The following is a 27,893-nucleotide window of genomic DNA, read 5'->3' as shown; positions in this document are numbered from 1 at the left end:
TCATCTTCTATAGTTAAAATCATAGGTATTTTTCTAATCACCTTCTCTCTATCACCCTCAACTAGATGAAAAGAGAGTCACTGAGAGTCTATTTAATCAGGATCCAGACTCTTTTCTACTCTTGCTCTTTGACTTCTGTGAGGTTCACTAGGAGTTTGTTCTTTTATTTGTGTTTCTTTTATAGTTTCATTAGGAGATTGAATCTCAGTATTCATTTTCTCCATGAATATAGAATTCTCAAAGAACGCTACATCTCTAGACTCTATGATTACATTGAAGTCTAAGTCTAAAAGTTTATAAGCCTTATTATGTTGTGCATATCCTACAACGATGCACTTGATAGCTCTTTGTCCTAACTTAGTTTTTTTAGGTTCTAGAGTTCTGCAGTATGCAAGACACCCCCACACTCTAAGATACCTTATGTTTGGTTTTCTTCCTTTCCATATTTTGTATAAAAAAAGTCTTGTTTTTCTTAAATGGAATTCGATTTAAAACATGACATGCAACTAATAGTGCTTCTCCCCATAGGTTTAATGGCAACTGTGTTTGTATTAGCATCGAATTGACCATTTCTGCTAATGTCTTATTTTTTCTCTCTGCTACACCATTTTGTTGTGGTGTATAAGGTGTTGTGCATTGATGTATTATGTCATATTCTTCATAATAGTCAAAAATTTTATTAGAGAAATATTCTCCTCCTCGGTCACTATGAAAGATTTTAATATTTTTAACTAATTGATTTTCTACTTCAGATTTATAGATCTTCAATGCATTAAATGCTTCATTTTTTTATTTTAACAGATACACATATACATATCTTGAACAATCATCTATAAACATTATAAAGTATCTTTTACCTCCACGAGTAAGAACGTCATTTAGTTCACATATGTTAGTATGCACTAGGTCTAATATTTGAGATGATCTCTCAACACTAGGGAATGGTTTCTTGATTATTTTAGACCATATATATACTTCACATTTATCTTTATCACTATCATTATATGATATTAGACCATTCTTAGCCATGAGTTTTATGGTACTATAGCCAATATGGGCTAGTCTACCATACTATAACGTTACAAACTCAATCATGTAAGTAGAAGAATTCTTTTTATTTAAGGAAAGCTTGATCATCCTATTACAAGCATAATCCTTACCCACAAAGTTTTCATTTTTAGGCAAGATTAGCTTGCTCGATTCAAACACAACCCTAATCTTAGGTTTGCTTAAGAAATCCCCTGAGATAAGATTCCTCCTTTTGTCTGGGATATATAGTACGTTGATCAGGATTACCTTTTTTCCAGAGGTAAAGAGTAATTTCACGGTTCCTTTGCCTGCAACTTTCGATCGTCCTTCATTTTCCATTTGAACATCTTTACCATTAGTCTCGTCTTCATAGGTTTTAAAGGCAGATCGATCGTTGCATACATGGACTGTGGCACCTGTATCATACCACCAACTAGGAATTTTCTCTTGAACTAGGTTCACTTCTGTGACCATGGCTACGATATCATCGTCTACCGCATTAGCATCTTTTTTAGGCTTTTTTCGGTCCCTACAAACTCGGGCGAAATGTCCGGTCTTGCCGCAGACATAACAAGCTCCCATAAGTTTGTCATTTTTTTTCTTATGGGTTTTCTTGAATTTTTCTTAATCTTTGTTAGGTTTAAGGGAATCAACTTTCTCATATGAATTATTTTGAGATGGTCATTCTACTGCATTCACTTTGGATAAGGATGCACCATTAGTGTCATCCTTTTTGTCTCAGTTAAGGGATTCTTTTTCAACACGAAGATGCTTTTGGATTTGTTCTAGGGTAAATTCTTCAGATTTATGCAGTAGTTTCTCCTGTGGTCTTTCCAGCTCGGAGGTAATTTTGCGATTATAGCTCCGACTTGAAAGGATTCAGGAAGATCAATTTTTATTACTTTTATTTTATTTACAATAAGCTGCAGTTCTTGGATTCACTACCAAAAAAACGGGCAAAGCCGACGGACTTTGGGGGGTTTTAGCTACGGCTAATATCCGTCGGTATCACCGACGGATTTTAGCCGTCGGTGAAAATCGATAATCCGTCGGGGAAACTTCAATTTTGGATGGTGGACGTCCAACCGTCTACCGTTTTCCCATTTTGTGGTCGCCGTGAGACTTTTTTAATTCTCATTTTTGGTGGCGTAGCCCAAAATGATGTTGTGAAATATATGGACGGCGTGGATGAAGTATATCCATCATGGTGGGGCCCATAGATCCCTCCCCTTTCCAAAGGTATGTTTACCGTTTTTTGCTTTCTGTAAAAACTGTGAGTTTTAAGCAGAATTTAAAATAGTGGTGATTCCTTTATAAAAATAATGGTAATTATATAGAGTTATCCAGACCATTCAAATAATCCGTTTGGTTGTAAGTGATTAATATTTATAATTTGTTATGTAATATAATTTTAGGCATGCAGAAAATGGTCCCTCTTGCATGTACGACTATTAATAGGCGTTTTGTTATAAACAGTGGTAGACGCACAGAATATCGGATTTGAACTATTTATCCGATTTAGAAGAGGAATTCCGAAATAACGAGCGCTCATCTGCTCTTTCGCCATTTTCATCGAGCGGGTCCCTCTCAGAGCTCTCTTTTTTCCCATTTCATCGAGCGGGTCCCTCTCAGAGCTCTCTTTTTGCCATTTTCATCGAGCTTTCATTGAGCGGGTCCCTCTCAGAGCTCTCTTTTTGCCATTTTCATCGAGCGGGTCCCTCTCAGAGGTCTCTTTTTGCCATTTTCATCAAGCGGGTCCCTCTTAGAGCTGCTTGCGTTTCTATCTTCTAAATGTGATCCGAATCTCAGCAATGGAAGCGTTAGATCAAAGATTGAAGATCTAAACTGGGATCCGTGCGGGAGTTGCTGGGAGATTCACGGACTGATGCGATTCCCCGGTAGGTTTTTGCTTTTCACCCATGGACTTCTTTGATAGGTTTCTAATTTCATCAGGAAGTGGGCTTCCTGACATGGAGGGCTTGTGTTTGAGCTTGTTGGCTGTATTTCTAGCTTAGTGTAGTCTTTTCTCTTTTCAGTTGCTTTTGTTTTTTTTTTTTTTGGTTGCCTTTTGGCTGTTGTCTAATAAAATTGTCACCTTTCAAAAAACAAAAAACTGTCATGTGGGCCAGAATGTTAGAAAGTAGCAGACAGCGTAGAAAAACTTGCTAAGTTTTTTTTTCCCTGTGACTTTCCATTTGTTTCATAAACTGTGGCCCACATGATCAATCTAGTAGCCTTGAATTTGGGTGAGGGCATCATATCTTGTGGGATCCACCTGATGGTCGACTTGAAATTGGGTGGTGCACATATACATCGAAAACAGGCTGTTGGTTGGCCCCTTTTAACCGTCCACTGTCTTGTACACATGCTGCTTGATGATCAGCAGGCAAAAATATGAGCTACTAAACATTCATCATGGGGCCAGCATGATGAATAGCGTGGAACTACATGTAGGTGCTGTTGTAGGCATGGGTGGGATAGTTATGCATATGCCAATCTGCGGCTAGGAATATTTATCCTCAATGACCTGACTTGAGAAACCTGACTGATGTGTTGGTGTTATTTTATTTTGGTTTGCAGGTGAATCTTGCCTTCTGCTAAACTGGTGAACCCTGAACTAGTGGCACGGTCAGAACCAGTTGCTGAGTTGCTTGATTTGGATCTGAAAGAGTAAGTGACTTCACTTGTGCTCCTGGATAGTGTTGCTAGACTTTTGGTGCCATGTACAAAGCAATTTAAATTGCTAAAACCTTCAGAATCTCTCTCAACTTGTTTACCCAGAGGCCAGAGCTTCTATGTGAATAACCAAAACTCTGTGACCTCACCTTTTTGCACCATTGTTTACTTTACTTTTGATTTGATGGAACATGGGCTTTTCCATCTTTGGGAAATTGGGTCTCTCTGTAGATGTGGTTGCAACTAGTGAAGTCAGTATTTTGTTGGCATTGGATCCCTCAAAGAATTTGCACAAAGAATCAATTCAGTAGCAGGCAAGCATAGGAGCTTAAGATCGTGACATTTCATTGAGCTGGTTACGTTCTGTCATCACTTATTGCTGTGTCCAGCATTTGGTATATTTGCATTCTGTGAATAGATTCCGGCGCCGATGCTGTAATTCACTAGTATGCAGCCAAGTTTGCTATCATTAGCTAAATATAGCTGTGAGGTTTGTTGAATGAGGAAAATATGCAGGCCTCACCATGGATGGCCCATGGGATAAAAATCCGTACAGATTGGGAGATCCTAGAACTATGTTATTTGGCCCTTTTTGTGGTTGAATGTGAAGGATAGTAGTAATTCTTTCTTCACTGACTATTTGTTGGCAACTACAACAAGGGTTGGGATTTCTCTAATCTGGGAGATTTGCTGAATGGGACATCCATAGTGCAGCCCCTGATTTCGACTATTGGGATCAATGAACTAGGGACCACATTTTAGCACTCTTACAATCTGAAAACTTGAAACAGTTTTGCAACACTCAGCCTGCCACTTCAGAAATGTTGTAATCTTAATGTTGTTTCAACCATGTGTCTTTTCCTTTGGGATTAGATTGCTACAGTATGAGGATGTATTAGATGTTAAACGCCGAATATGGAATTAGTTATTCAACCTTTAATCACCACACACATGGTAGGCATATAAAAGATTCTGAATCTTGACTGTTCATCTTTTTTAGAATATGTGTAAATTTATTTTTATTTTTATTTTTTTGAGTAGGCAACAACATAGCCATTAGCCAGAGCATGGCATTTGTGTAGGAAGGTGGACAACCATGGAAAAGAAAATGATTTCCCCTGATATGATAGTTTCCCTGTTTGGGAAACCAAAAAAAGGGGGTAATCAATTTTGTTTCCTAGATTTTCTATATAAAAAAAATGAGTAAAATCATCCACACACAAGCGAAAAAAGAAAAAAAGAAACCATTAAATGTAGATTTTCAAATGTCATATTGACTTAGGGAAACATCAAGGAAACATGGAAAAAATGGTGGAATTTTTCAATGATAGTTTAGGAGATGCTAACATACACATTTGCATATTTAAGAGTCGAATAATAGCAAAAAATAAGTAAATTTGTATATTTAGGGATCAAATGATAAATTTCCCTTTAATGGGGGGAGTAAAAGCATGCGTCTTTGATTCGAGGAAACATTGGGGAAACATGGGAAAATTGGCGGATCCATCCATACATCCAACAATGCATGCACATGCATAGATACAAACACACATTCATGATCAATCCATCCATCCATACAATCATTCATGCATGCATGCATGCATACAATGACACATACATATGTATACACATGCATGATCCATTCATCCATGCATACACACATACACACATCTATACACATGCATGATCCATTCTTTTCTATGGTTAGCATGAATTTTATTTAAAGAAAAAGAAGAAAAATATCATACAACATCCATCAAGTAAATGGAGAAGAATGCCTAGATGAACATAGTTGAGATGCACCTTATTTTGCTACCCTATTTGCCTGATCATTAGCCTCCCAGGGAATGAGGTTAAATTTGGTGCTTACCTAAGCTAACAATTCTCTAATCTGCTTTGGCTGTTCTTCTTTTTTCTTTCATGCCAAGGAAATTGCACTCCTTGAATCACCTTCTACAATCAGTTGATGGTTCTCAATCAAGTAAATGGAGAAGAATGCCTAGATGAACATAGTTGAGATGCACCTTATTTTGCTACCCTATTTGCCTGATCATTAGCCTCCCAGGGAATGAGGTTAAATTTGGTGCTTACCTAAGCTAACAATTCTCTAATCTGCTTTGGCTGTTCTTCTTTTTTCTTTCATGCCAAGGAAATTGCACTCCTTGAATCACCTTCTACAATCAGTTGATGGTTCTCAATCATTCTCCTGATGTGTTTAACGAATTATCCTTTCTCTTCAACATATTAGTAGAGTTTGACTCTTTTCTTGGCAAAAAAAAATTCTGCTAACAAAACTTCTAGAAATATAATTTTCCAGTGTTAAAGAGAGGGCAACTTGGACGACCAAGCCGCTTTTTTTCTTTGGGTTCAAATAAGAACCCATATTGAGTTACAAAAAGGAAAAAAGGTAAATCAAGAAAGGAAAATGCAAATATGGTACACAAAAACCTTTAGGGGTTATAATTATTCTTCGACATCATGGTTTTGTTTGATACTTGGAAATTGTAACAAGGTTTTCCTAATATCTGTTCACATGTTAACACAGACAGCTCTCCTTTTTCTGGTATATGGTACACATGTATTTGATTATTTCCATTTAACATTCGTCAATAATAAGACTTGGATGATTTGTTAAGTGGACAATTTGAGTTGATCTTTTAACATTTCCATACAAAACAACCAAACAATGGAATTAGTATTGGAAACTGTTAAATGTAAATTTTCACTTGTTATATAATTTGAGTTGACCTTTTGACACTTTCATAGAAAACAACCAAACAATGAAATTATTGATAGATTTTGCAATTTTCTATTTCTTGAAGATTTCATAGGGGTTTTCAACATCCATATTTTGAATTCTCTCTACCCAAACAGGTTTGGATAAACCAGTTTTCCCCAATTGGTATTTAAAATTTTACTTCCTTTTGGAAGGCTGACTTGGGTCCCTTGGGGTCTTTTCCACGGTAGAGGTTTTCAAATCATTGTACCAACAACATGTGATCTTATAAAAGGCTAGTTTGCCCTTTCTATTTTCCTTCATTAAAGTCCATGTGCATTGGTTGAAACTAAAAGGGAAATGCTTTGCTAGAGGGATTCATCCAAACTTTCTCACTGGGTAGGATGGTAAAAGGGAAAAATATCAATGGACCTCATTTAAATGCATGGTTCTTAAATCATAGAGGGACTTTTTGGCATCAAATCTTATTTCAATCATGACATGTACATTTATATTACCGAAAAACAAGTTCATTCAAGAAATTCATGCTAAGGGAGAGAACCCTTCCTCCAAGAGTATTACATCCTATTTTTGTTTGAGGCCTTTTGTTTTAAGGTGTCTAAGATGTAGTGGTTTTCTTATTTCTTATTTCTTTTTTATTTTTTATTTTTTACAGGGGTTGTCGGATGGATTGCTTAGGCAAGCTACATACACAATAGCACGACTTGGGTCATTTAGGTGAAGCTCTTACACATGAAGTACAAATATGTTAGATTGTGTATGGTGTTTTTGAGATAAATATGTTTTCTTGGTGCTAACTTCTTTAAAAAAAAGAAATCATCCCTAATTCTTTTCTTTTTAGTGTAGTGGTCAACTTATTTCAAAGATTAATGATGCATTTTGACAACGTAATGGATTCTGTGGTGCATTAAATGCTTCCATAGAATGCTAAATGCCATTTTAATCAAATCAACCATATATCTGTGATGTTTTGATATAGCTTGAATTGAAAGATGGTGCTTGTTTTGTTTCAGGAATATAATCTTATTTGTTAGACGTTCACTTCTCTTGCTGCAGATAAGAACTTGCTTCATCAGGTATAATTTGTATTAATTCAACTTATAACTCCTCAGAACCCGCTCTGCTGTAAGATATTACAGTGTATGACGGTTCCCAGTAGGTTAAGTTGTAAGTTGTTACATAAAGTTGGTTGGATATCTTTTATTTTTATAAATGTTGTCAATAGTTAGTTGGATGATGAATTAGGTGTATAAATGTGTGCTTACCTACTGTCTTGCTTAATTTATATTTATATTTCTTCATTTATATTCTTTTGTATTAATTCAACTTGTAACTCCTCAGAACCCGCTCTGCCGTAAGATATTACGGTGCATGACGGTTCCCAGTAGGTTAAGTTGCAAGTTGTTACATAAGGTTGGTTGAATATCTTTTATTTTTATAAATGTTGTCAATAGTTAGTTGGATGATGAATTAGGTGTATAAATGTGTGCCTACCTACAGGTGATATCCAATGGACTCTAGGGAGTGGATTACTCTACATTACCCGGACCCACAATTTATAGATGGTATGATGAGCTTTGTGAAGTTCGTAAAAGAACATCTTCCTGGTAGAGAAACAATTCATTGTCCATGTACCAGATGTAGATGTTTACGTTTACCTTGCACAATCGATGATGTGGTGATAGATCTGATTAAATATGGATTTAATCCAACATATAGGGTGTGGAACATGCACGGTGAGCCTGAATCACCCAAGTGTACCGAACGCACTTCTCACCAGTATCATAGTGTGGCAGACATAAATAACATTGTCAATGCGGTTGTTGAAGACCTCGGTTGTAATAACCTTGACCAAGTTATTCAAGATGAACCCAATGTAGCCCTCGAAGCTGAAGACATTGTCGGAGATGCTTCAACCAATGAGTTTGAAGCAAATGTACGAGATGCGATGACTGAGCTCTATCCTGGTTGTCACAATTTCACTGTGCTAACTTTCATTGTACAACTTTTTAAATTAAAGGTGAACCATGGATGGAGTGAACAAAGCTTTACGGCTCTTCTTCAACTACTCCAGAATGTCTTGCCATCCGATAATAAGACCCCAACTAATACCTACCAAGCGAAGAAGATCATTACAAAGTTGGGTCTTGATTACCAGAAGATTCATGCATGTCCAAATGACTGCATGTTATACTGGAGAGAGCATGAGACGAAGATTAGTTGTCCAAACTGTGGTACTTCTAGGTATAAGACCCATGTTAATTCCAAGTTGAAACGAGCTAAAGTACCTGCTAAGGTGCTAAGGTATTTTCCATTAACACCAAGGCTACAAAGAATGTACAGTGTGCCATGGGTGGCAAAGGAGATGACCTGGCACTCAACCGGAAAAATGCAGAGTGGAAAGATAGGGCATCCGGTGGACTCTTACATGGAAGTTTCTTGACAACAAGTATAAGGATTTTTCAGCAGAGTCTCGCAATGTTCGATTGGGTCTAGCTACAGATGGGTTTAACCCCTTTGGCACTCTCAGCACGTCGTACAGTTCCTGGCCTGTTATGTGTGTGACGTATAACCTTCCACCAAAGTTATGTATGAAACCGCAGTTTACTATGCTCACTTTGCTTATTGAGGGACCACGACAGCCCGGGAAGGATATCGATGTTTATTTGGAGCCATTGATTGATGAGTTACAAGACTTGTGGCGGAAAGGGATCATGACATTTGACGCATACCATGGAAACATGTTCAACATGCGTGCCATCTTGTTGTGGACAATTCATGACTTTCCTGCATATGGTAATGTTTCTGGTTGTAGGACTAAGGGTAAGTATGGTTGTCCTGCATGTGGTCCCCACACAAATTCCTTACGATTACACCATGGAAAGAAACACGTTTATATGGGTCACAGACGGTGGTTGCCTCTAAACGATAAAGCCAGAAAAGATACAAGTGCAGGAACCTTCAATAAGAAGGGGGAGTTGCGACCACAACCGATTCGTCTGACTGGGGTTGAGGTGGAAAGCATCGTTTCGAAACTAAATGTGCAGTGGGGCAAGATCGGAAAGAGGAAACAAAGTGGTACAGGAGGACGGGAACAAAATGATGATGCAGAATCAACATGCTTCTTAAAGCGATCCATATTATACGATCTGGAGTACTGGAAGGATATTCCCGTACGCCATAACCTTGATGTTATGCACATTGAGAAGAATGTATGTGAAATCCTTATTGCACTAATGTTGAACACAACGGGCAAAACCAAGGATGACGCTAACGCACGCAGAGACTTAAAGCGGCTAGGAATTAAGAAGCGTTTATGGTTAGAAAATACTGATGGCAAAGTGATTCAAAAACGAGGCCCTTTCTTCTTTCGAAAAGAAGGAAAAAAAACATTTCATCCAGACTTTACGTGAGCTTCGTGTTCCGGTTGGTTTTAGTGGGAGTTGGAAGAACATCGTAAAGGAAGATAGTGTTGATTTAAAGGGAATGAAGTCTCATGATTACCACGTATTGATGCAACATCTGCTTCCAATTTTGATCCAACATGCATTCAAGGATAATAAGCCTATGCGCACTATAATTAGAAGCTTCAGTACATTTTTCAATGCCCTATGCTCGCGAATCATAGATATTGAAATGTTAATGGCTCTCGAGAAGGGCATGGCTAGGACTTTATGTGAGCTCGAGATTACATGTCCTCCTTCAATTTTTGTTGTGATGATGCATCTGCCTATCCACTTGGCTTACGAGGCTCGCGTATGTGGTCCTGTTTACTATCGATGGATGTATCCATTCGAAAGGTATAATATGATTTTAATATGAATAAACCGATCCAACATCTGCAATTACATTTTCTAATGTGTTATTAACTCCTTTAGGTTCATGAAGATGTTTAAGGCGTACGTCCGCAATATGACACGACCTGAAGGTTGTATAGCAGAACGATACATTCAAGAGGAGACACTTATATACTGCAACCAGTATAGAGGGAAAAATAACACGAGCCTCTTGGAGAAATTGGAAAAGCGGTTAGACGGATCAATTTCATTCATGCCGAAGTTACAAGATATTGTTGACGACTTCGATGTTGACGTGGTTGGCCCAGTTGGCCCTGGTCAAAGTGTCGTTTTAGAAGGTATTGAGTACGAACAGGCTCGCACCTGGGTACTGAAGAGTCATCCTAACTATGAGACATGGCAAGGGTACGAATTGGACTTAGCTTGTATGTATGCCTTTTTTTTTCTTTTTCTTTTTTTTTTTAAATTTCAAATTTGATTCAACAACATTGTAACAACATTTATGAAAAAAATTGTCAATTTTGTAACAACCTTCTTAACTTGCAGGAGATATGCAAATTTCTTAAAGCAACGCAATATAGTTGTTGGGACTAGGACTAAGGTGGCGAGTGATGATGAGTTCATACCTTGGTTGAAGAAACAACTAGACTTGAGTGAATCAAGTAATGAAGTCTTCAGAGATATAGTTAGGGGACTAAAGGCTTTTGCGATGCAGTACAATAAATATTGTATCAATGGTTTCCTCTTCGTCACCAAGGAATACGAAGAGAATAAAATGAACCAGAATAGCGGTGTTAGCACAGAGAGTATGACCACCTTCCGATCTAGTGCTAAGGATAAGAATCCAGTGGATGAATCTGTACCTTATTACGGAGTCCTCCGCAAAATCATCCAACTAGAGTACCGAGAAGGGTACAAGCCAGTTCTACTAAAGTGCGATTGGGTGAAGGTGACGCACCAAGGTGTTTCTTTCGATGCGGTAGGGAATTTGAGACTGGTGAATTTGTCTAATCTTCTCAGTTCAGACCAAGTGGGTGATGAGCCATTTATTCTTGCGGAGCATGCCGTGCAAGTTTTTTATTCTAGAGATCCAAAACATCCTAATTGGCATGTGGTCTTGGAGGTTCCAAGAAAGATTTTCGTTGAAGATGAGACAAGCATTTTATCAGAAACACGGGTTGTAACTGAGGCTGAAGTAGGACCTGATCTCATCGAAGTAGACATGGGTGGCGAGTTGTTATTCAATGACAGTGAAGATATTTGTGTGGTTGTTGAAAAGAAAAAGAAAAGAAAGAGAGCTGGGAAAAAATCCTGATTTGTTGGTTATATTATGCATGTAACGAAACGATTTTGATTTCTGCCCTTTTTGATTTTTCCATTATCATATTAATGTGATAGAAAAAATTTATGAATTAATTTACTTGTCTCTTTATTATACTTGGTACTTTGCTATTTGGATAGAAAATTTTATAGTAATTACGTTACAAATTAGATCTTAAAGATGGATCTAGAGGCAGAGCCGCTCGGGGATGCATCCTATAAAGATGCCAGGGGTAATAACATAGCTCTTGTTATCCGTTTAGATTTAACATTTCTTTTAAAATGATCTTTCACTTAGAGGCACTGTCATTGGGCGCAGAGTCGCTAGGGGATGCAGCCCCTGAAGATGCTAGAGGTAATAAGATAGCCTTTCGTAATTGTTTAGATTTAAAATTTCTTCTATATTGGTGATGATGAAACATGTGTGTAGCTATTTTTCTTTTTATGCCAGGGGTAATAACATAGCTCTCGTTAGCTGTTTAGATTTAACAATTCTTTTAAAATGATCTTTCACTCGCAGAGTCATTCGGCGCAGAGCCTCTAGGGGATGCAGCCCTGCCGATGCAGACCCTGAAGATGCTAGAGGTAATAAGATAGCTTTCCTTAATTGTCTAGATTTAAAATATCTTTTATATTGGTGATGATGAAACATGTGTAGCTATTTTTCTTTTTATGCCAGGGGTAATAACATAGCTCTCGTTAGCTGTTTAGATTTAACATTTCTTTTAAAATGATCTTTCACTCAGAGGCAGAGTCATTCGGCGGAGAGCCGCTAGGGGATGCAGCCCCTGCAGTTGCAGACCCTGAAGATGCTAGAGGTAATATGATAACCTTCCTTAATTGTCTAGATTTAAAATATCTTTTATATTGGCGATGATGAAACATGTGTGTAGCTATTTTTCTTTTTATGCAGGCAGGTCGTCATCTTCATCGTCTAAGAAGAGAGGTCCTATGCGAGGTTCATAATTAAATGAAAAGACTTCATTGAAAAGGGTCATTAGGATTAATGAATTTCGGCAACCGAATGCAGGGGATGCAAGTCAGATCGCATTCAATTCAAGCATTGGTGTTCTCACCTGTACACACATTCCGATCACTTGCACAGACTTTCGGTAGGTGCCTCCAGAGTACATTAAGAGAGTCAGTGATATCCTAGCGTGTAGTTATGAATTTTAGGAAAACCAAGAAGCGTGGCCACAATACATTCGTGATCGCTGTATCGCCGCTTTGAAAAATTTCAAGAACAATTTGTATAAAAAGTATATTAAGGACAAGGATCCTACAGTTGTGAAATCGTATCCCGCCACTATTGGTTTCCCTATTGAGGATTAGATGATCTTCGTGGAATTGATAAATTCAAGGAATCAAGTGTAAGAAATGCATCCAATTGGGCCAAACAAGTTGGCCCTTTTACACTTGGTCGGCATAGCATGGCTACCACACGTCATAAGATGGTACATATCCTAAAATAACATAGCTCTACTTTATTTATGATGATTATTTCAATTTATTAGTCGTTTAATTCCATTATTTATGTGTTTTGGCATGGATGTTATGGGGAAAAGGTAATTGAGAGGAATCTTACTATTAATGCCAAGGTCGGTAGGGCTGAGGTGTACATCCGAGTACATACAACAAAGGATAATAAAGTGCAATTTTCAGAAACCTTTGTAAGTGCAACCCTCATACATCCTTTCATTATCTATGTGAATTTTAAATGCTTCTTTCTCGCACTATACTTTTTCTTATGGATGTTGTCATAGGAAAAAATAAAATTGATTCAAAGTAGTAATCCTGCATCTCGGATGACTAGTGTAGATGATGCCCTTACACAGGTATATATGCATGTCCTTCAAATACTTGAGTTTATTTAGACTTATGCATTCTCTGATAAATCTAATTGCAATTCTGTTTACAGTCAATTGGGAGTGATAGTAGAGGGCGCATGCGGGGGATAGGTGGAAATGTAGGCAAGATTACATTGAAGAAGACAATGCCTATTGTACATAAGCTCGGTGTGGTGTCGCGGGAACGAGATAATTTGGTAGATAAATTAGATGAAATGCAGAAAAGCCTAGGAGATCTCCACCAGAAGTTTCAATGCTTTGTAGATAAGCAAGGGGAACAAGGGGATGTGGCTCCACCGACAATTCCTCCATTTAAATCTAGTCATGCATCGTCGGTATGTATGCGTTTCTCTAATGCTAATTTAAGCTTATGATTATATGCACTTCCATTTAAAAATACTAACGACATGTTATATGTGTACATGTAGCCTGATTTGGTAAATCTTGGCAAGAGATGCGATCTCTGTGATTGGAAGAAACGGGTAATTGCTCGTGGTGAGGTGCATGCAGTGGATCCAAAAACCTGTGTCCATGGAGCAGAAATGGGCGATGGAAATTTTAGTGTTGTCCTGATGGAGATTATAGCTCCGCAATCAGAGCTATGGAAGGAAGATGGTTATCATGATACGCTTGGAGAGGTCGGTGTAGGAGGATTTGTCGTATGGCCCAAGCTATTTCTAACCATCTATCCATGATGTTTATGAATATTAGACATTACAATAACTAACACAATTAACTTTTATTTTTAAACTATACAGTAACATAGACAGATGCATGCATATTATGGAATCGAATGAATTTAACACTCACTTCAGATTACACCCACATATATTGAATGGAATGGATTTAACACCCACATTTATACATTGATATATTTGGTTGGCATTTCAATTTTCAGCCTCCATTTGAGGAATTGAAAGATTTGTAATAATTTTCACTTCTTTAAGTGTAATTTGCACTTGAGAGAGAGAGAGAGAGAGAGAGAGGTGTAGGGAATTTTCATCATCCATGGCAGCTGTTGCAGAGAATGCGCCACCAACAGGTGTACAGAAATTACACTTCAAACAGAGTATCATCTGCTGTAGTTACTTCAAGGGTAAATGGTTTTACTCTGGCTATCTTAAAATCATTTAAATAGCAAGATGCCGATGCTAGAGGTACTCTTATTTGCAGGATCTGGTTTTGAGTGTTGCAGGATCATCTGCTGAAGCTACACTAGTTGGTTCTCACCCCAAAGGTACTATTACATTTTTTTGATGCCTCGATTGCTAAGTACACATTAGGGACTGATCTAGTTTCCGTTGTTGCAGGTTGGTGTAGGTGTCACTTCAGGGGGAGTTAACCAGATAAGTTTATATTTTTCTTTTTGGTTGCATTTGAGTGTCTAATTACCTGCTTGCCTTTTTTCTTTTCTTCTTTCTTTCTTTCTTTTAATTGTAATTCTCTTTAAATGTTTTAGATCAGTAAGGGACGTCCCTGTATTCAAGGAACGGTTTCAACATGACAATGAAGGTAAACTTAACTCTAAATATCACCTTTATAATCAGAATTTGTGCTCTTTATTGTCTGTTTCCTCTGGCCAACCTCAGTTTTGAATTTGGCAGCCAGGTGAACCTGAGGGGAGCACATGATAAATGTTTTGAAGGTCACTTACAGAATACGTGGGCCCTGAAGTGAGTCTTGGAGGTCAAGCTTAACTTACAAGCTTTTTTGTGGATCCTGTTTCCATTTCCTACGCCAAAGGCAAACGGGAAAGAAGTCTCCTTTTTTGTTTTCATATTAAATATTATGACTTCGCTTAGTTTAGTTGTTGTAGTTGATTCCTTAATATTGCAGTCAAATCTGACCAGTTACTTTGCTGATACAGGAGATTGATGTACTAACCAAACAACGGGCTGAAGAACTGAAGGAACAAGTGAAGAGCATGCTCTCTGATGTCAATGATTGTTTGCAAGAATTGAATTTAATCAATGAAATTCAACGTCTTGGGGTTGCCTATCACTTTGAAGCAGAGATTAAAGATGCATTACATAAGATGTATGATGCCCATATTAACGGCAATGATGTTAGCGATGATCTTCATGCCACTGCTCTTTGGTTTCGGCTCCTAAGGCAACAAGGGTGTAACGTGTCATCTAGTAAGTTTTTTTTGCCAACACTTAATTTCATCATTCTTAGAAATATTGTATACATACATGAGTTTATGTAGATATGTATATATGTGTATGCATTTACTCATTTCGTTCTTCTCTGCGTGTACACATGTGTGCACAAATACCATTTTCATGTTTGTACAAATTTTGCTTGACTAGAAGTCCTGATTATGGAAGCTGATTGGCTGGTGTACCACACACCACCGACCTGGCTGGTGTGTTGACATTACCATGTTCTGTTGGTCGCATCACGAGCTCTGTATTATATCAAAACTGTCAGTCCATTTGGAGAGCTCATCATAACTCTTGAGTCTAAAAATAAGACAGATCCAAAAATCAAGTTGACCACACTGCAAAAAGAAGTGGATGATTGAACATCTGGCATTGAATCCCTTTTGGGTGTCACAGAAGTTTTGGATCAATATGATATTTATTTTTCCTCTTCTTCCTAGGTCTGTGTGACATTATGAATGTATTGAATGGAAAATAAATGCTAAGGTGGGTCCTATGAATGTTTTAATATATTATCCAATTATCAGGTGGACCACACCGAAAATAGCAGTGGGACAATGATTCTCACCGTAAAAACATTCATAAGGCCCACCATAGCATTTATTTTGGGATCATCATCTAAAATGATATCTCCAAATGATGAACAGTGTGGATATAATAAATACATCATTGTGGGGTCATGTAACTTTGATCTCATTTGAACCGTTTTTACACCTAGGGGCGTAAGAGGTCGTCTTTGAGCCACACGTACCCACACCTTTTAGCATAATGTTTTCCTTCAAACAAGACCAGTGTAATTTGCTTGAGAGTTTTCAACGGCGAGAGTTTAGTCCCCATTGTGTAGTCTGCTTGATCCTTGTATCTAGCTGATTTTTGTTTTTATATCCTAAAATGATGCTAAACAATGGATGGACAGTGTGGATAGGACGCATATATCAATAATAAGACTTGGATGATTTGTTCTAGTTGGAGATGCGCCCATCTGTTTTGTTAGCTCATTTTAGGACATGGGATAAAAAATGAGCAGAATCTAATATTCAAGTGGGCTGAAAAATGTGAGGATTGAACGTCTGCTGATGAAATATTCATGAGGCTGCAGAAGTTTTGAATTAGGGTAATATTTGTGTTCTCATTTCATCTCAATGGAATTGAGGTTATGAACTGTACGTATGGCATTTAAACATCACTGTCGACGAATCCTTACTCTTGCTCGAGGTAGTCTCTCGGGAGTTTGGTTTAAGATTACTTAATCACTTAAGCTTAAAAAGTAGAAACCAAGATAAGCAGTCATGTTTGAAACAAGAGTCATCACTCATGTAAATATGTATTTCTTTTAAGACAGTGATTTGATTTTACCGAAGACAATTGAGTTACATAGGTATTTAATGTATAAGTGGCTATAGGATGAAGGAATGGCAAAATCAGTGTCGGCTTTGAGCAGAATCCTTGCCTATTCAGATAAGACATTTATATTGCATTTTGTGAATTGTCATCCCTTTCATGAGAAAAGAAAATGTATGAAATCCCTCCTCAAAAGAAAAAAAAAAAAAAAAACTGTATTCAATACCTTTAAAAGCCATGACCAATGAAATGTGATTCTTGAATATTGATACTTTGAGTTAAAAAAATCAAGCTTTTCTAATTATTAGCTTCCTTTTTTGGTTGATCACATTTTGATGCAACTTGGTTATCAAGGCAATGGTTAATCACATTTTGATGCAGTTTGGTTATCTGGAGCATAAATGTGAGCACGCATGGAATCAATTTCAAAATTCTTAATATCTTTTGTTTTGTTTTGTTTTGTTTTTTTTTTCATATTGGCCATCTCTAGACTATTTTTTTATATGTATAGTAACTCAGTTACTGAAAAATGTAGATCTTTAGCATTGATTAGATAAGTGCTTATATTTTGGTTTAGTGCAGCAAAGATCATGGCTTGTCTACTCACATCTTAAAGGAGGAAAAGATGCAGGAAAATCTAAAGCCGTTGTAGGTTTTTTACAGGTGAAATCTAAACAACAGGAGCAAACCTCAACTTCCTTTAAAATGTCTTATCATGTTCTTTAAATATTCTAAGTTGTCTTTTCAAGGGACTGAGGAGCATTTTAGATAATTTTCTGATAGTGGTCATGGACCCCACGGATGCTGTAATGATGGTTGAAATGAAAAACTGTGTACAAACAGCTTCAACCAACCAGGGCTCAGGATTTGAACAAAATTGCATATACTGGGTCCCACCAACTGAACGGTTTGGATTTATTACTTGTAAATGCACAACGGCTGGGAGTGCATTCTGCCAGTGATTATATTAAATAACACCAGCTTTGGATCGTGTACGGAAGCTGATTGTGTGTAGGTTCTCTTGAACCAGGTCCCACAATCTTCTCCTGCGTGGGTTGGGAGGTCCGATTGAAGCAGGTCCCACCTCTCGTAGGGACGGGATTGCTGAGTGACCCAACCTGACTCTGTGGGACCCACTGATGTCTGTGTTTTATCCATGCCATTATTCGTTTTGCCAGCTCATTTTACGGCATGCATCGAAAAATGAGGCAGATCCAAAGCTCAAGCGGACCACACCCCAGAAACAGTGGGGATCGAATTCCTACCGTTGAAACATTCTTGTGGGCCACAAGTTTTGGATAAGCTTAATTGCCTGCTTTGTTTGTAATAGGGTGGTACATTGAAAGGATATACCCACCATCATTTGAAACTATTGAGAAGAACACACATGCGTTATATCTAAACTGTTCATTTATTTTGTAACCTCATTATATGGCATGGGCTTAAAAATGAGGCAGATCCAAAACTTATGTGGCCCCAAAGAAGTTTTCAATGGTAAGTATTCAATAGCCGTTGCTTTCTATAGTGGGGTCCACTTGAGCTTTAAATCTACCTGATTTTTTGGTCCATGCTCTAAAATGATCTCGAAAAATGGGTGGATGGTGTGGATAGCCCACACATCATGATGGGACCTACACAACTTGCTAACATTGAGTGAAATTGGCACGGGACCCAATACGATTCCATCTAACCTACTTCCTAGCTATTCCACTCTTCCCAAACATAGAGTGGAATTGGCACATGACCAGATGCAATTCCATCCCACCTAAGCCCGTGTAATCCAGCCAGACAAACAGGCCCCTAGGGTAGTAGAATGTTTCTTGTACATTCTCTTATGACCTTCCAAATACATTGGTGTTTTCAGCGAATGGCACCAGCAAAGCAGGCCAAAGTGATGCAAGAATTCCAGAAGCAGTTAGCACAAATGGACATTACGGTAATTTTTGTTGATACTAATTCCTACTCGAGCTTTCAATACTCATATTTATTAGCTTACCCTGCATTTCGATGCACGTGTAAATTGAATTGTGAATATTTCATTTAGTACTCCCAGCGAGGAAATTGCCCTCAAATTTAGAACATGGTACATCCCACATGGATACAACATACATGTCATTTGCACGATGAGTGCAATGATAAAATAGAAGGTATGCATATTGACACAGGTATAAAAAATCTCAATGGATGAAGTGTCCATAAGCTTTTGACGCTTTATAATATATACGCATTATTCTGAAGACATTTTGTGGAAATATAGAAATATGAGAAATATGAAAAGAAACAGATATGTGGGTTATCAGAATCAAAGTGTCCATGAGGTTGTCGAAGTTTAGTAGAAATATTTAAGAAATGAAAATGCATGTATTGTGACACATCACAGCCTAATTGTCCCTGAGGTTTTTGTGATGTCCATGTGGTCATCATATCAATGCTCCAGATCACTTAACCATCTGTCCCACTTGCATAGATCATTAGAGTTGAAGTGCCTGGAAGGTTCTTGCAGAATGCATGGTGGGTCCATCAGATCAACTGCACGTCCCTAAAATTATGGGCCCCCCACTTGTACTCTGTATCAGAATTAAAGCGTATGTGAGTTTTTTGTGGCATCCATGTTAGGGCCCATCAGTTGAATGTGGACTGCATTTCTAGATTTAAAGCCAAAGACTTCAAGAAAACCCCCACAGGTCTGGTAGCAAAAAAAACAAAGACTTAAATAATGTGGTTTTTTTTTTTTAAAGCATATATCCAATCCAAATATTTGGAATTTGGATGATATATTTGATTTTGATTTCTTCATTTTCTATTATTGTGTAGACTTGCCTTCTCCAATAGGTTGGTTCGTTCAGAGCTTTGGAGAAATGAGTATATTTAGTTTTGGATGTGTGTGTTGATTAATTCACATCCATAACTAGATATGCCAATTTCTCCAAAGCAATGAACTAACTCATTTGAGTAGGAAAAGTCTACACAAAAGAAGAAATCAAAATCATATATATCATCCAAAATTTTTATTTTTTTAAAATTTATGAGAATCAACGACGGATTATAGCCTCCGATAACGCCGACGGATTATAGCCGCCGACAACACCGACGGATGTTCGCCGTCGACAACGCTGACGGATTCTAGCCGCCGATAACGCCGACGGATTTTAGCCGCCGAAAACTCCGATGGTTTTTATCCGTCAGCGAGCATTGCCGACGCACCCTTTACCGATGGACCATGCGACGGCTAAAAGCCGTCGGGGAAGGTCATTGCCGACGGCTTTTAGCCGTCGGCGTTGCCCTGTTTTTTAGTAGTGATTTGGGCAAGCAGCGGTAGATTATCTACCATTGTGAAGTCAAAATAACTGGCAATTAGAAATTTCTATGTACCTTCCTTTTCAGCCTTGTACTTGTATTCCAGCACGCTCCAAATTTCTTTCGCAGATGTAGTCCCCATGTACAAATCGTACAATCGATCAGAGAGAGCATTGAGGATGTAGCCACGACACAACAGTTCATCTTCTTGTCGCTTGATCCTAACAGCAACCTGTTCTAGAGTGTCAATATTCTTTGCTTCAGGCAGAGGCTGGAGAGTCAGGTTCAAGATGTAGAAAATCTTCAGAGCTGTCAGCAGGAATTTCAGTTTGTCCTGCTATCTAGTGAAATTTGAACCATCGAATCAGTCTAATCGGATCAGATCCTGGTTCATCAGTTTGACTGATGCAACACTTTTGGTGTACATGGAATCACGCTTTAAGATTGTTAGAAATTGATGTTTGGATACACCGAAAAATATAAAAAAATAAATGTAAGAAAATTTGTTTCAATAGGTTGAATCACGTATAGAATACACTGTCCTTAAAGCGTGATTCACCCCCTTATCAATTGCTGATGGGTTACAGGCAAATTGCTTCCAGGATAAGACAAGCCTATGCTGAATCAACGTGCAGCAACCGTTGTAATCTGTTCTGGCAGGATCAGATATGGAGAAATGTTCACGGTATTCACTAAGGAGATGATTATGATGGGAGAGATGGTGTGTTGAGATGATGAAATTGGACTGGAATAGTCCAGTTTATATAGGCATCAGGTATAGCACCGTTACTGTGTGGAATTCAATGGTCCAGAACGTTTGAAAAACGTTTCTAGCCGTTGACAATTAATCTCAGACGTTTCTGGTCGTCAGATCAGAAGATCTAACCGTTGGATCATCCTGGCCCGTCCGTTTTCAAACCGTTGTGGCTTTCAAGGTGGCTATCCATTTTTAGAAACGGCTAAACATTTCAGATTTAAGATCCGACCGTTCTCGGTCACCTATAAAACCCAGGCTCATACGTGCGAAGTGCAAACTACGCCATCTAGCGCCACTACAACACACTGCCCACGCCTTCACCCGTGCTCGAGCCTGAGTGCGCACGTGACTGGAACACGCATTCGAGTATCACCTCCTCTAAAAACTCCAAGTAAAAATACTCTTCACAGGTTCCCATATAAACCACCAAACTTTTCTTTACGTTTCCAATGTGGGATAAAGCACACACCATACGTTTGCATTCAAAATTTCAAAAAGTATTTTGACAGAAAATTCTCAAAATTTTGAAAATTTGAATTTTTTTTTCAAAAAACCACTGATGTGCCCAGAAATTGTACACACGACTAATACGTGTCTACTTAATCGGGTTGCCCAGTTTAATTGGATCGTAAACCAAAATTTACAGAAAATTTCTACGTTTGTCAAGCATTAACGTCTGCTAATCAGTGATTAAACTGTCGTATCAATCTACTTCAGAGCTAAACTGGGTCCAGAACCACCTACCAGTAACAGCTGGACCGGAACCGTCCAGAGCACCTGTTTCTTGCAACGTGTAAAACCCGTGAGCTTTTTGGGCCACCATGTTGTGCATGTGAAATCACTTCTTCTGTTAGGTGAGATCCTTACGTTGAGTATGAAAATAATGCAAAAATTGTGCTTAAGACCACAAAGTACAAGTATTGTAGCCTGTTTGAGTCTTTGAATGGGCTGATTTTGGTATACTTCTATCATCCTTGTGAGCCACATCTGATTAACGGATTTGATGAAATAACAAACCACTGTAGCCCTACATAAAAACCCATGGTTGGCATCCTATCCCCATCATTCCATGTGGTGTGGCCCACCCACATAATATATCTAGCTGATTTTTGGCTTGAGGACGTATTATCGAGGAATGAATCTAATGTACCGAATAGATTTTACGAAGACAGCATGTCATGGTCACAGAGCTTGGGTGTTTTACAAGATGAAAGGATTCCAGTCCGAGTTCTGAGTGCAAGCATACGCACTATCAGAATCTGCGGGAGCATCGATAATTTATTTATTTTCAAGAGGTATAAAGCTCTCGAGTTTGCCTCTATGGAGTAGAGAGAGACAGGAATGGGCCCGGAATCGGGACGCGGATTAGCTACCGACACGTTGAGTAGCGAGTATTGCTACTGAAGTGACGTCACCAAGTTTTGTGGGCCCACTATGATGTATTTCTGTATCTACACCGTCCATCCATTTGGAGAGATCATTTTAGGGCATGATCCAAAGAATGAGTCAGATCCAAAGCTCTAGTGGACCCCACCGTGGAAAACAGTGGAAAGAGTGACAGCCACCATTAAAAACTTCTAAGGACCACGAAAGTTTTCGATCAAGCTGATATTTGTGTTTCCCTGTTTCCCTTCTTTCATGTCTGTGTTAACTTATGAACAGGTTAGATCTCAAATAAACATCACGGTGGACCTTAGGAAAGTTTCAAAGGTGGGCGTCACTCTCCCACGGTGGGATCCACCGGAGCCTTGGTTCTGGCTCATTCTTTGGCTCATGCCCTAAAATAATTTCTTCAAATGGATGGACAGTATAGATACAAAAAATGCATTACGGTAGGGCCCACGAAACTTAGTAACATCACTTGCAAGTCTGGCTACTCAACCGTCCCCGGAATTGTAGTTAATGAGTCTCAACAAAGATACAGTTTCATCAGTCGCAGTTTTCCTTGCAATTAATTGACGTAGACTGTTGAATTAATGGGCCGTGCCTTCAATTCAATTGAGAATGTCCCGAAAAGCGCTCTTGGGCTCGAAGACTTCAATCCATTGATCTTTTGGGAGCGGATCACGTGTTACTCGGTAACACGGTAACACCTTGTGGGTGTTACTCTAACGGTGGGGCCCATCTTGATGATGTGTTGTATATCCATACCATACATCCATTTTGCAGCCTATTTTAGGACGTGGTCCCAAAAATTAAGCACATCCAAATCTCAGGTGGACCATACCACAGGAAACAGTGTCGATTAAACTCCCACCATAAAAACCTTCCTGGGGCCAAGATTGTGCAGATCCGTAATGTTTATTTGCCATCCAAACCGTTGACAAGGGCAACCTGACCTATATGAAGGAAAATAAAGAGATAAGCTTGATCCAAAACTTTCGTGGCCTACTAAAATTTTTTAATGCTCATTCACTACTTTTCCCATGGTGTAGTCCAACGGATATTTGGATCTGCTTAAGTTTTAGCATGTAGTCCTAAAATTAGCTGAGAAAATGGACGGGCAGCGTTGATATACGGAATATTCATCAAGGTGGGCCCTACACTGTAAGGGATACACCCACTAAGGTGTTACCCGGGTAGCACCTAATCAGCTCCCTTGATCTGTGGCCGATTGTACGGTGGATGTAGGTCTTTGCTTCTTTTTCTTCAGTGTCTATTTGCAGGACATCGATTTAAAAGGTAGATGTCTTCTGATTGCTGAGTTACTTGATAATCTGGCAAGGTACGAGGCTTAATACTCGGGTACTTAAAAGTTGTACACGTGGCATATATTGAAATTAAACTAAAATTTGGAATCGGCCGTCGGTAACAGATTGATTACTATTCATGAAAACTTTACGTTGAAATAGGATCCTATTAGATTCTTTTCATTAGCCGTCCAATAAATGTCCACCAACCCCATAATCAAATAGACAAATTAGCGGGATTTTCGGCTCATGACAAGTGTAAGCTGGAATTTATAATTTGAATTAATTGCATGCCACATGTAATTTCCGAGTGACCGAGTATCATCCATCGCAATCGCATCTGTAAGAGTATCAAATCTTTTCTTCCTGTAATCTGAGAGACCCTTGGACCATCCATCATACTTCATTGGTGTATTGCATGGTGACCTCAACACCACATAGTTTTGATGTGAGATGAGCATTAATGGATGATGGTGCGATGTAAAAACTTCTAAATGTGCTTTACACGTGTCCATCTTTGACAGCAGCACATGTCGCAGCAAAATTTCACCGTAACGTGACACCACCCTACCATGTGGCGTGAGGGTCACCAAACAATTCATGTCTATTGAGTGGTGACAATCAAATCAACAATATAATCACTCACACTTCAACTAGAGCCTCTAATTCTACAAGTTATGGAAGTGGGAGAGCGCCGGAAGGAACGGGCCGGGGCTTATCCAATTGCCAATGGAGTAACATGGATTGTTAGAGAAGTCTTATGCTTGTAAGGCATATATAAAGAATTTGGATTATCTGCTTACCACATGTAGAAAAATTCTACTTATTGCAATCTAATTAAACCATATCATTATACACTGCATTTAATGTCAGTGATGATATGGACCAATCATAGTGCAAGAAAGAAGAATTTTTCTACTTATGGCAAGCAAACTAGGATCCATATACATGGCCTGATGAAAAAGTGCTAAGCACGCATGTTAAGTCATGGCCTGTTCGATTTTTTGGCATAGTTGTAATTATCATGTAAATGTGTAATAATTATTTACTTAGATAATTACAACATTTTTTTCAAAATAACTTACTTTTTTAACACTTAAATTGAGAAATTTGTGAAATCAATGTAGGCTCATCATGATGCATGCGACTTAACACCGATCATTTATTATGCCAGCTAAATTTAGGAGATAAGAAAAAAATGAGGCAAATCCAAAGGTCAAGTGAACCACACCACAAGCCACAAGAAACAGCGGGAATCAAATGCTACCATTAAAAACTTTTTGGGGCCGATCAAGTTGATATTTGTATTTTCCCCTTATCCATGTCTATGTGACCCTATAAATGGGTTAGATGATGAAAAAAACAATCTCAATGTAGCCCCAATGAATGAAACAACTTTCAACTGTGGACGAATTAAGGTTATTATTTCCTTTCATGTGGGTCATTTGACCATTGGATTTGCCTCATTTTTCGGTTCATGCCCCAAATGTTTTAATAAAATAAATGGACGGTGTAGATACATCATATACATAATGGTAGGATCCACATATTTAAGTCAATACTTTTATATCAATTTTGGATGATGTGGAATCACTCTCACATTTTCAAACCTGATGAAAAAATAATAATTACTGATTTACCTGGATTTACATATATCATGGAAAATCAAACAGACCCTAATATTCAAAAATAAAATTTTCCTCTCACATTCAAGAGGCACGTGATACTTTATCATTGGGCCATATGGCAGGGATTCACAGTATAAGCCCATGTTACAGGTAATTCACATTCGTATACAGCTAGATCAACGAGGGGCATTTGCTGCCTAATACAACAAATTTCTCAACCTAGGAATTTCTTTGTTGATTTTTAAAATTTTACATTTTCCAGCTATATATATTATTAAAAAAATCTTGTTGAAAGTAAAATCTAAGAAATATTTTTATACTAATAAATAATTTTAAAATTTTAATGTATAAGATAGTTGAATGGTTGGGTTATTTTAACTTTTTAAATAATTTTTACAATAAACGTAATGGCTTTCCAATAAAATTGCAGTGATTTTGAAAGCCTTGTAATATATTGTGATAAACTGTTTAATTAAATTTCTACGAAAACATCAGTGGATTTTGAAAATCTGGGTAATAATTGTCACAGATGGTGGGTAGGAAAGTGGATCCTGATGGTCTGTCTAGTGCTTTCTATCTGTTGATGGCCTGAGGGCCGTGGAAGAACTGTTTAATGGAACTTTGTCTGTGGTGGGTGGTGACCAAAGAAACCACTGGTTTCGCTTTGTGGGCCAGGAATGCCTGACTTATCAATTTGTCCGGCTCACGTGGCTATGCCAGATGTTAAAACTAAATAAAATATAAGATTTAACTATCAAAATTGGCCATCGATCATTTTGGTTTATATGGTCCATTAGAAGGCCACACTTTGTACGGTTGAGATAGTCTGTTTGATGAGTCTTCAACAGTTAGACATCCACAAATGGGACAAATTACTTAGATGGACGGTCTGGATCCACTGAGACGTGCTTTCCAGGTGAGACATATTGTACCACGGAAGCGGATTGCGTCTGAAACCTAGTCGGATCTTTAATCATACGATCAGATCTGTTCGGGACCATGATGTATCTGTTTATCCATGCTGTCCATCTCTTTTTTAAGATCATGAATGGGTATGGGCCCAAAATTGAGGCAGATCCAACGCTCTAGTGGACCACACCAAATCGTAAGCTTGGGTTGCATTAAATGCAAGAGTCATCTCTGGTGTGGTCTACTAGAGCGTTGAATCTGCCTCAATTTTGGGTCCATATGCTAGCATGATCTTGAAAATGAGATGGACAGCATGGATAAACAGATACATCAGGTGGGCCCGTCCGACCATAGGGCCCTTGTTTTTTGCTGGATACTATAGATGCGGGGACATGTTTTAGTTATTCAAACCTTCCATATGATGGCTCTCAAGAAACATTACTTCGAATATGGACCGTTTATCAACTTTCATTTTGTGGGCAACTGATCGAATGGTAAACATCTTCTAATGTTGATAATTCTAGAAGTAGCTCAAAATAGTTGTCCATTTAGTTCAATCAACGGTTGGATCAGTGAGCCAATGGACCAGATTTATGGAATCTTGCACGTCAGCAAACTGTACCAATCCGTTGACGAGCAGGATGCTATAGTTCCTCCTATAGGAAAAGCTTTCCGGTTTGACGAATTTCATCGGTCAGATGCAGTGATCGTCCCGGCAATCCATGTAGTTTCTGCAAAGATCACGTAGATTTTTTTATTTTTATTTTTTTGGTTAGAAGGTTGGTACGCCACACTGTCACTTCACACTTCACTGTTAGCCACAGACCTCAGCTGTGAAATGAATTATCTTTCACTCAGCCTGCCACCTGGATCAGGATCCAGGGTGTCCGTGGGGTATCTGTTTTAAATGTCTTTCATCACTTCTGTCAAATCATTTTAATGTATGATAAAAAAAAGGAGGCAGATCCCGGAAACGGATTGGCTACTCCCCCTGACACCAGCCCCGGAGCTGGTGGTCGGTGCGCTGTGGGCCCCACCATGATGTATGTGCTTCATCCATTCCGTTAATCCATTTTAAAATATCATTTTATGTCTCTATCCGAAAAATGAGAGGGATATAAATCTCAAATGGATCACACCACAGGAAAAAAAAATAGTGATTGGATATCCATCATTTAAATCCTCTTAAGGCCTGATGTACTGTTTATTTGAAATCTAATCCGTTTATTAGGTCATAAAGACCCAGATGAAGGGAGAAAAAAAACGATCAACTTGATCCAATAATTTTATGGCCCCCAAAAAGTTTTTAACGGTCGAAGTTCATTCAACACTGTTTCCTGTAATGTAGTCCATTTGAGATTGGGATATACCTCATTTTTTGTGAATTACCATAAATTGATCTACAAAAATAGATAGATGGAATGGATGAAACACATACATCATGATAGGCACACAGAGCACCGACCACCAGCTCCGGGGCTGGTGTCAGGGGGAGTAGCCAATCCGTTTCCGCAGATCCCACCCTTAAGTGGACTACACCCAAGTAACTTTTGCAATTTAATGCTAGCATTCAATGCAACGTACCCATGCTTACTATTTGGTGTGATTCAACTCGAAAGGCAGATCTTCTCCATTTATAATTTCATATGTTAAAATGATGCAGAGATCTGATGATGACATGGATAAACAAATTCATCATA

The 27,893-nt window shown here is 38.4% G+C and overlaps 1 protein-coding gene and 1 long non-coding RNA gene across 3 annotated transcripts; both read left to right on the top strand.

Moving 5' to 3' along the window:
• Positions 1–13,333: 13,333 nt before the first annotated feature.
• Positions 13,334–14,215, top strand: LOC131244352 (uncharacterized). 2 transcript variants are annotated; one of them, XM_058243974.1, is made up of 3 exons: positions 13,334–13,394; positions 13,478–13,741; positions 13,835–14,215. In XM_058243974.1, exons 1-3 carry the CDS (start codon positions 13,365–13,367, stop codon positions 14,099–14,101), a joined length of 561 nt encoding a protein of 186 aa, XP_058099957.1. In that variant the 5' UTR covers positions 13,334–13,364; the 3' UTR covers positions 14,102–14,215. The 2 variants fall into 2 exon arrangements, with proteins under 2 accessions (XP_058099957.1, XP_058099958.1); XM_058243975.1 differs by having other exon boundaries at positions 13,337–13,394; positions 13,495–13,741.
• A 166-nt stretch (positions 14,216–14,381) lies between these two features.
• Positions 14,382–14,846, top strand: LOC131244351 (uncharacterized). Its single transcript, XR_009170259.1, has 3 exons — positions 14,382–14,487; positions 14,580–14,643; positions 14,717–14,846. It is a non-coding gene; the product is annotated as an uncharacterized LOC131244351 (long non-coding RNA).
• The last annotated feature ends 13,047 nt before the right edge of the window (positions 14,847–27,893 follow it).

Source organism: Magnolia sinica, chromosome 4 (assembly GCF_029962835.1).
Source record: "Magnolia sinica isolate HGM2019 chromosome 4, MsV1, whole genome shotgun sequence".
Classification (NCBI taxonomy): Eukaryota; Viridiplantae; Streptophyta; class Magnoliopsida; order Magnoliales; family Magnoliaceae; genus Magnolia; species Magnolia sinica.
The sequence above is the reverse complement of the archived record's forward strand: the minus strand, read 5'-3'. Positions and strand labels throughout refer to the sequence as shown.